Source organism: Humulus lupulus, chromosome 6, assembly GCF_963169125.1.
Source record: "Humulus lupulus chromosome 6, drHumLupu1.1, whole genome shotgun sequence".
In the NCBI taxonomy this organism is placed as follows: Eukaryota; Viridiplantae; Streptophyta; class Magnoliopsida; order Rosales; family Cannabaceae; genus Humulus; species Humulus lupulus.
In genome coordinates, this window is record NC_084798.1 from 89,476,159 (window position 1) to 89,486,716 (window position 10,558).

The window sequence follows — 10,558 nt, forward strand, 5'->3', positions numbered from 1 at the left end:
CAACCTGTCTACTATGTGAGTAAGCGGTTGGTAGACGCAGAAACCCGGTACCCAGAAATAGAGAAGTTAGCATATGCCCTGATAGTGGCTTCTCGAAAATTGAGGCCCTATTTTCATGCTCATGCGATTGAGGTGCTCACCAACACCCCCCTGTGTCAAGTCTTGCACAAGCCGAAAACTTCAGGAAGATTGTTAAAGTGGTCGATTGAATTGATTCAGTTCGACATCACTTACACCCCAATGACCTCAATCAACGGGCAGGTACTTGCAGACTCTATAGTCGAGTTTGCCTACCGACCCCAATAAGAGGGGGAAATAGAGGAGAATGAACTGGAACATGAAGAGGAAAGGCACCCCGAAGAATGGAGCCTCCATGTAGATGGGGCATCTAACGAAGGGGGAGCCGGTGCTGGCATAGTGATGACGGGACCTGAAGGGCACAAGATGTATTGTGCCTTGAGATTTGGATTCGAGGCTTCCAATAATGAGGTAGAATATGAGGCGTTGTTGGCCTGCCTGGGGCTAGCTAAGGAGTTAAAGGTATCCCACTGCATGTCTTTAGTGACTCACAGCTGGTAGTGTTTCAGGTGAAGGGAGAATACCAAGCTAGAGGTCCAAAAATGGCTGCATACCTTACCAAGGTGAAGGAGTATTTGGATCAGTTCGAAAAATACACGATAGAACAGATCCCCAGGGAGCAGAACGCGAACGCCGATGCACTCACGAAACTCGCCTCCACACGAGACGAAGATACGCTTGAGTCTATACCGGTCGAATATCTTCCCAAGCCAAGCATAGCCGAAGAGAGAATCAACACGGTCAAGAGCTCCGAGGAGCCATGGTTTGAACCCATTAGGAGGTACTTAAATGACGGGACCTTGCCCTTGGATAAGAAAGATGCCCGCAGACTGGTTTACAAAGCCGCCCAGTACACCCTAGTAGATGGAATCTTGTATAAGAGAGGCTTCTCTACCCTACTCCTGCGGTGCGTTGATAAGGGAGAGGCGTCAAATTTTTTATAAAAGATACACGAAGGGGAATGTGGAAACCATGCTGGGGGGCAGTCCACGGCAAAAAAGGTCGTCCGCCAGGGCTATTATTGGCCTACCATGGAGAAGGACGCAAGTGACTTTGCGAGAAAGTGTGAAAAGTGCCAGAGACATGCGACTTACCCACGACAGTCACCAAATGAGCTGGTGAGCATGACCAGCCCGTGGCCCTTTGCTGTGTGGGGGATTGACTTGATAGGGGCACTGCCAACCGGAAGAGGAGGAGCTAAGTATGCGGTGGTAGCGGTCGACTATTTCACTAAGTGGGTGGAAGCGGAGCCTTTATTCAACATAACGACTAAGCAGATCACCACCTTTGTCAACAAATATATTGTTTGCAGATTCAGAGTACCTTACAAGATCATCTCCGACAATGGAACGCAATTTGAAGGAGGGGTGTTCGAGGACTACTGCAAGGAAAAAAGAATCAGGAGGAGTTTCTCTGCAGTAGTACACCCCCAAGCCAATGGGCAAGTAGAGGCCATCAACAAGATCCTGAAAAGGAACTTGAAAACTAAGCTAGAAAAGTTGAAAGGGGCCTGGGTCGAGGAACTCCCAAATGTGCTCTGGACCTACAGGACCACCCCCTGTTCCACCACTGGGGAGACACCTTTCTCCTTGGCCTATGGCTGCGAAGCTATCCTTCCTGTAGAAATGAAGGTTAACTCCTTCCGCACGCAAGCATACGATGATCAGGCTAACATCACAGCGTTGGTCAGGAACTTGGACCTGCTGGAAGCCAAGAGAGAAATGGCACAACTAAGGCTGGCCACATATCAGCAACGGGCAGCGAGTGGTGCTAATTTGGACCCAATAAACATAAGGGAGAAAGAAAGTATACCTCAAGAAAGTAAAATTGGGCGCTGACGTGGTCAAAAGGAGATCGAGGGCCAAAAGCGTCATCACTGTCAAATAGAGGCAAGTGGTCAAAAGTACGCGTCTGCAAAAATAAAGGATAAGGTTTTTTAGTCCACAAATACCTGCATGGATATAGACATACAATAAATGAACTCAAAAAAAAAAAAAAAAAGGGAAAAAGAGAGAGGAAAAAATAACAAAAGTGAGGTTGTGGGGGATTGAACCCCTTACCTCTTGAAAAGAGCAACACACAATGGCATTTTAGTCATTTTTCTTAAAATTCTAAGTACACTACAAATCACCAAATTAATCAATTAGTCCATAAAATATAATTATTCCACCACTTAATTTCATTTCCCCAATTATCCCAAGTTATAGATATTCCCAAATAATCCCTAGGCTCAACCCGAGCATTTTTCCCTGTTATGACTTTTATGCTAAAACCGCCCGAAAGGATCCACTCATACCGAATATCACATATATACACATAATAATGTGGTCTCAAGCACATACCATATAAAAATTACAAATATACCCCCAAAGGGTCAAATTTACGATAGTGCCCATTTTTAATAAAAGCAGATCTTTAAACACATTTAATAAACATAATCATGCATAAGAAATTATATAATAATATAATTCAAATAATTACCCCACGTGTCTTCTCAGCATGCTAATCAAATTACTGAATCTAATTAGAGGCTTTTATACGCTAAAATCAACGCTCTGATCTTCTTGGGGTTTGCCTCTATTTCTCGGGTGCTCACAAAAAATCCAAGGGACTTCCCAAAGGCTACTCCAAATGTGATTTTCTATGGATTCAGTTTCATCCTGAGCCTGCGCAGGACCAAGAAAGCTTCCGTCAACTCTTTCACGTGATCTGGGGTTGTCTTGGACTTGACCAACATGTCGTCCACATACACCTCCATGTTTCGACCAAGTTGGTTCTTGAGCATTTTGTTCACTAGTCTCTGATAAGTGGCCCCTTCATTCTTCAGGCCAATGGGCATCATATTGAAGCAGTAGACACCTTTTTCTGTTTAGAAGCAGGTGTGTTCTTGGTCTGTGACATGTGTGGAGATTCAGTTGTACCCCAAATAGGCGTCCATGAATGTGAGGAGCTCATATCCGGAGGTAGCATCCACCATCTGGTCAATCTTTGACAGGGGAAACCAATTCTTTGGGTAGGCATTATTGAGGTCGGTGAAATCGATGCAAGTCCTCTAGGTCCTGTTAGGCTTGGGACCAGCACCGGGTTTGCAAACCACTTGGGATACTGGGCTTGGCGAATGAACCCGTTCCCGTGGAGCTTTTCAACTTCCGCCTTCAGGGCCTCCACCCTTGTTGGGTCAATTATCCTCATTTCTTGATGAACTGTGCAACGTTGAGGTCTACGTTCAAGGCGGGCAAATAATGTTGGGGTCAATTCCCGTTATGTTTGCGTGAGGTCAAACAAAGATGTACTATTTCTTGCAGAGAAAACTCACCATAGCTTTTCGTAGCTCCGCCTTGAGGTTCTTCCCAACCTTTGTTTTCTTTTTCAGGTTGGCTTCATCAAGGATGACTTCTTCAACCTCCTGCATTGGCTCGATAACCCTATCATCTAAAACCCTGGAGTCCAACTCAATGGACTCCCATTCTTCTAGAATAGCCAGGACTACCACCTTCTCATGAGGAGCCTGCTCGGGAGCTGTTGCCATAATCACCATCATCAGGCGCTTCAATGACACATTGTAGCGCTGGTAGGACTCTTTCTGGTCCACGCGAACAATGGCATTCCATCAATCAATGGGAAGTTCATGCACAAATGAAAAATGGAGGTGGCTACTCCAAACTCCACCAGGCCTGGTCGACCCAAGATGGCAATATAAGCGGAGGAGTAGTCCACCACCACGAAAGTGAAATAATTGAAGGCCTGCCAAGGTACCTCTCCAAGTGTCACTGGCAGCTTGATATATTCCATTGGGATTAAGCCTTTGCCTGCGAAGCCATATAGGGTCGAAGTGCATAGGGATAGATCAGTTGTTGTCAGACTGATCTTCTCGAAGGCTGGTCTAAACAGGATGTTCACTAAACGCCCGTTGTCTTCCTGGATTCGTGCAAACATTTTGTTGGCAACCTCGGTCTCGATACCAAAGGATCGTTGTGGGGAAGTGGACTATTTGAGCATCCTCCTCAAAGAAGGTGATAATCTAGTCTGTCATCCAAGGCATCTGTGTTGGAAGCTGGACTAGTGCACAGATCTCATCATCGTGATTGAGGATTGATGAATTCCTATTTTATGCACTCATTTATGTCTCTTTTATCTTGACTTGGTGTGCTTACTTCATGTTTTATGTGCATTTGATGTATTCTCTAAGGTAGGGGTGTTCGTGGTGTGGGTGGTGCGGTTTTTCTCTAATTTTTTGGATCGCACCGCATATGCGGTTTTAACAATTTTCCAAACCACAACCTGCACCGCATAAACTACACTGCAAAAATGCGGTGTGGTGCGGTGCGGTGTGGGCGGTTTATACCTATCGCCAAATAATTTAACAATTAAATATTATAATTAAGAAAGATTTGTAATAAATCACATAACCATAGAGTGTTTAACAAAATAATTAAATGTACAACAATATAATAAACTTCAAGCAAAACAATAAAAATATAACAAACTTATAACAAAGAAAAAATGTAATATAAAAGTAAAAATTATTTTAATTAAGGAGGAATATATTTAGATTGAAGTAGAATATGTGTTAGCATCCTATGAAACATTATATTTTTTTTCTAGATAATATGTATATTATATTATACTATATAAATATTTATGCATTAACTTTAAATGTATTAAAATTGAAAAAAATAATATAAAAAAGTTAATACATATAATGATGCTGTGTGGTGTGCTTTGAACCACATTTATAAAATTTAAAACCGCAAACCGTACCACATCGCGTGGTTTGGAAAAAATACAAACCGCAACCGCACCATGAAGGGTTCTAAACCGCAAATTGCGGTGCGGTGTGGGCGGTTTTATGAACACCCCTACTCTAAGGTGTGTAGGAATAAGCTTAATTGATGATTTTTCGGCCAACTCAAAGCTTCAAGCAAAATTTTGACCATCTTTCCATATCTTTTTGAATCGTTGAATTTGGAGATCGCATGAAAAAGTTATGCATATTTTACTAAGCAGTGTCAAAACTGAGAAATCAAATGAGCTGAAAAAAATCGAGTATACTAGAAACTAACCGGAGAGGTGCCATTGCGCCTAAAAGGAGGAGCCATTCCACCTGGACTACTTCCAAAATTTCAAATTTCATCTTGAACTAGAGCTTTTGGCGCCATTTCACATGGTTTGAGACACCATTGCATCTGGTTTGAGACGCCATTGCATCGTGTGCTTGAATTACGAGTTTTTAAGAATTTTGAGGGTAGTTTCTAGGGGATTATAAATATACACTTATAATTTCATTAAAGAGACTTTTAGAATATATTGGAGGCACTTTTAGAAAGTCTTGGAGGTAGAGAATACATTGGAGAACACAGAGAAGAAGGATTGAAGTCAAATTGAACATCTAGTCTAGTTTTTCTTCTCTTACTTTTCTTTTAATTTTAGTTAAGAACATGAATGTTATTTGTTTAATGTTTGTGATCATGAACTAAACATATTTTCTCATTTCTTTTGTTGAATTGAGATTTAGGATTTTACACTTGAGAGAGGTAATCTTAAATTGGACCTAGAATTGTATGGCATAGGAAAAGTGTGAGATTGAGAGATTCCATGATTTCAATGAGTTTCATTAAAAAGAACAACTAATGTTGAATAGATATATTTTGTTGATTAATTATGAATTAATTCATTTACACTTGAGAAAGGTATATGATTTAAATTAGGGTTCTTGAAATTACGAATTAGGGGAATATATTGGGATAATTATTTATATTTTAGGTTTTCATTCTCTGATTTTCAATTTTTCTATCTTTCTTATTTTATTCTTTTATTTTTCTGTTTTGTTAAACATTCTTATTTTTTTATTTTTCTATTTAAAATTAAAGGCTTAAAAGTTTAATAATTAGCAAATTAATAAATTAATCCCTATGAGTTTGACATCCTTTTCAATCAAAACCTTATTATAATAATGTCGTACGCTTGCGGTAATAAAATATGTATCAATCTTTTGGCATTGTTGCTGGGGATTGTATTACATTAAATTTAATTTTTATTTGTTCTTAACTCATTGTTGCTCTTTAATTGTGCATAGTTTGCGACACTAGTTTGAAGCTCTACTCAAACTGAACCTCTTGATCCTGAAATTTAAGGTACACTTAGAAAAATAAGGGCAAAACGAAGGATGTATGCCACGAAGAATAACAATCAAGGAGACAACAATGTTGGTGCAAATGCTGGTGTTGCCAACGTTTAAGAAAATCTACAACAACAACAACAACAACAATAAAAACAACAACCACAACAACAAAAATCACAACCACAACCACAGCAACAAAGGGTAGTTTAGGATTTCTGTATGCCTGTTGTTAATGACAACCTCATTGGAGTTTGATGAAGTATATCCAATGACATCTATAACAACTCAGATTGCTGCCTTATCTAATCAAGTGGATGCCTTACCAAATAAAAATAGCCCATCTATCATGGAAAGTGTTGATGCTGCTGCATCACAGTCTACGATTGTCTTGAATACGGAGCAAGCACAATGTGTATCTAATGGAAATTACAACTATCAGAGTAACAATATGCCAAACTATTATCATTCGCGATTGAATAATCATAAACACATCTCTTATGCCAACAACAAGAATGTCCTGCAACCTCCTCCTGGTTTTAATGCTCAACCACAAGCAGGGAAAAAGCAATCTTTGAAAGATATATTGGGTACTTTTATGATGGATACTAGCAAAGGATTTAATAAGAATGAAGCAAAGTTGGATAATATTTAAACACATATGTCTAACATGCGGCTACAATGAAGTCCATAGAAGTACAAGTAGGACAATTGGCGACTACTATTGGTTCTCAACAGAAAGGGAATTTTCCTAGTAATACAGAAGTGAACCCCAAGGAGAAATCTAAAGCCATTTAATTGATAAGTGGTAAGGAGATTGAAGGGGGTGTGACTAAGGAGAAAAAGATTCTTCAAAGGGTGGATAATAAGATAAGAAGTGAGCCAGTGGTACAAAAAATTGAAAAGGATGAGACAGTAGCAAAGAAAAGTGTTAATGAGAAATCAACAATGAAGAAAGATAATCTTCCTATGTATCAACCTCCATTACCATGTCCTCAATGTTTCCAAAAGAAGAAACTATATGAGCAATTTGCTAAGCTTTTAGAGATATTCAAGAAGATTAACATCAACATCCCATTTGTTGATGCTCTTGAGAAAATGCCCAATTATGTCAAGTTTATGAAGGAGGTTTTATCAAAGAAAAGAAAGTTTGAAAATTATGAGACTCTAAAGCATACAAAGGAATGTAGTGCCATACTTCAGAAAAATTTGCCACAAAAGCTAAGGGATCAAGGAAACTTTACTATACTTAGTAAGATTGGGGGATTTTCATTTGATAAGGCTTTGTGTGTTCTTGGCGATAGTATAAATTTTATGCCGTTATCAATTTTTAAGAATTTAGGTCTTGGGGAGGTAAAGCCTACAACCAATACATTGCAACTTGTTGATCGTTCTTTTACATATCCACGTGGATTTCTAGAAGATGTCTTAGTTAAAATGGATAAGTTTGTATTTCCTGTTAATTTTTTGGTGTTGGATATGGAGGAGGGCCATGAGGTTCCATTGATTATTGGTCGCCCTTTCTTAGTAACTCATGGAGCTCTTATTGATGTACAAGCAGGTCATTTAACTTTGCGAGTTAATGAGAAAATATTCGATTTGATATTTACAATGTAGCTAATTGGCCAATAATTGTGTATACTGGCAAGATGAATGAATCATTTTCTCCATTAGTGAGTGAAGATAAAAAAGATGAGATGTGTGTAAATCCTGTACAACATGGTAGCGAGAAAATTTCCTCAAAAGAGCATATACCAACTGTTATGACTCATTCCAATGTTTACAAGGAGAAGACTAAAAAAGTTTGTGACAAGAAGATGCCACCAAAAGAATATGTACTAGGACAACAAGTCTTGCTTGTCCACTCATGTTTTAAGTCTTTACCAAGAAAGCTCAAATCAAGGTGGATGGAGCCTTTTACCATTACAAAAGTTTTTCCTTGTGGTCTCATCACTTTAAAAGGAGAGAAGGGGTCTATCTTTCAAGTTCGTAAGCATAATCTGAAAAATTATCATGAAAACAATGAAGATCATGTGAAAGTAACTTTGCTTGGAAAACAAAGTTAAGGGAGAAAAACAATGTTGAGCTAATGACATTAAACAAAGTGCTTCTTTGGAGACAACCCATGTTTCTTATCTAGTTTTTATTTAGTTAGTTATTTTTATTTATTATTAGTCTAATTTTTTTAAGGTTGAAATGCATGGACATAAAGCTAAGTTGTCACAATACTTGTTAGCGTTTCTTCTGTCACATCCAATCACAGAAGTCCTCTGTACATTATTTAATTATTTTTCATTTGCGTTACATTGAGGACAATGTTTAGTTTAAGTTTGGGGGGAGAGCATATTTTTATGATTTTTTCTTAATGTTTTTGCATTTTTTTTGTTTTTATTTTTGTGGGTAGTTAGGTATATTTTGGATTATTGGATGACTGTATTAACTAAGATATTATTTGAGACCTATGGTCATCGATGATGATGATGCTAATACTTTGATAGTACACAATATGTGTAGAAGATGTGTGGATTGTGTGCTTGATGTATCATGTTTATTTTGATATTGTCATCTTATATGTTTTGATTGCATGTCGTTTTACATGTTCTATGCAAAATATGGTTCTGTGGGTTTGAAGAGACTTGGAATGTTTGGTTGATATAGGGATAACTAGCACTTTCCTAATTTATGCGCTGAGGAAAAATTCTAAACCTTTGTTGTGTAGATATAATTAAGGCATTTCTTTGGAACACTAGAGCGAAAAAGCTTACCCTTTATATGCATTGTCCTTTGTTTTCCTCTTTTGAGCCTAATATTGCCAATTTTATTCATTGATATTTGAAAACATCTTAAGATTTTGACTTTGAGCGTTGAACTTGAAATTTTTTACCTTCATCCTATTTTGCACCATAAACATAGGTTGACTTGAATTGATTGGATTTATGATGTAAAGTGGAAATTGAGGGTATATTATTGAAAGGTTATTTTGGAAAAGGTTTGTGTGTTTTTAAAAAAAATATTTATTGAGTTTTAATCCATTTGTGTTTTCTAGAAAAGTCCTCTTGTGTAAAAAAAATAACGAAAGAAAGAGAAAAAAAAATATATTACTAAGAGAAAAATGTTATGGAGATTATAACTCATTTGTGCAAAAAATTGAAGGATGGAATGCAAAATATTGAAAGAGATGATTGTAAAAGGGGATTAATGTATTATTTGAGTTAGTTGATTTGTAAGTTTATGATGTGAAATTTAGCCTAAATGTCATTCTTATCAACCATTTACCTAAGCCTAATGTTATAAGTCTAATAAAGTCCTAATGATCTACATGTTTTTATTTACATTAGTGAAGATGCATTGATTCAGTAAGCTTATGGTTATTTTCACTGGTTTGTGGTTTGATGGAGTCTGAATGCACATGAATCATATGATGTATAGAGTTTGTAAAATTGACATGTATGCACTTAAATGAGATGACAATGTTTAAGTTTAAGTTTTGATGGATTGAAATTCTGATCTCATGTTTGTTGCACATGTTGAGTAGTTGAAGAAGTTTGAGCATATTGAGATAATAAGCCCTTGGTCTACGTTATTTTCATGGTTATGGTCATTTGATAGTTTTGTTTTAGTTTTCTTTAGTATTTAATTTTAGTTTTCTTTACTAATGTATTTTACAGCTTGAGGACAAGCGATAATTCAAGTTTGGGGGTGTAATGAGTGCCTATTTTATTCACTCATTTATGTCTCTTTTATCTTGACTTGGTGTGCTTACATCAAGTGTTTATGTGGATTTGATGTATTATCTAAAGTGTGTAGGAATAAGCTTAATTGATGATTTTTTGGCCAACTTGGAAGTTCAAGCCCAAGTTTTACCATTATTCATTTATATTCTTGGAAAACTCCTAGAGATAAACGTTGTAGATCTTTTTCTCAGATTTCCATAGCTTTTTGAATCTTTGCATTTGGAGTTTAGATGAAAATGTTATGCATGTTTTACTGAGCAGTATCAAAATCGATAAAATGAAACGAGCTTAAAAAATCGAGTCTACTAGAAACTGATCCAAGAGGCACCATTGCGCCTAAAAGGAGTGCCATTGCACATGGACTTCTTCTAAAACTTAAAATTTCATCTCGAGTCAGAGCTTTAGGCGCCTGGTTTGCGGTGCCATTGCGTCGTGCACTTAAATTTCGAGTTTTTTTTAAGAATTTTGAGGGTACTTTCAAGAGAATTATAAATATACGCTTAGGATTTCATTAAATGGACTTTTAGAATGTCTTGGAGGCTCTTTTAGAACATCTTGGAGGTAGAGAATACATTGGAGAACACACAGAAGAAGGATTGATGCCAAATTGAACATCTAATCTAGTTTT

General features: G+C 37.5%; 1 protein-coding gene across 1 annotated transcript; it reads left to right on the plus strand.

The window, feature by feature from the left end:
- Window positions 1-6,431: 6,431 nt before the first annotated feature.
- LOC133785284 (uncharacterized) lies at window positions 6,432-8,262 on the plus strand. The gene is made up of 3 exons (XM_062224535.1): window positions 6,432-6,786; window positions 7,020-7,757; window positions 7,814-8,262. The coding sequence occupies exons 1-3, from the start codon at window positions 6,432-6,434 to the stop codon at window positions 8,260-8,262; spliced, it is 1,542 nt and encodes a 513-aa protein (XP_062080519.1).
- Window positions 8,263-10,558: the final 2,296 nt, after the last annotated feature.

Excerpts from the sequence above, each read along its gene's own strand:
- LOC133785284 (XM_062224535.1), top strand. The coding sequence starts at position 6,432 with ATGACAACCTCATTGGAGTTTGATGAAGTATATCCAATGACATCTATA. Across the intron at positions 6,787-7,019 it reads ATCTTTGAAAGATATATTGG|GGGGTGTGACTAAGGAGAAA; the intron begins GTACTTTTATGA and ends AGGAGATTGAAG. Across the intron at positions 7,758-7,813 it reads TCTTATTGATGTACAAGCAG|CTAATTGGCCAATAATTGTG; the intron begins GTCATTTAACTT and ends TTTACAATGTAG.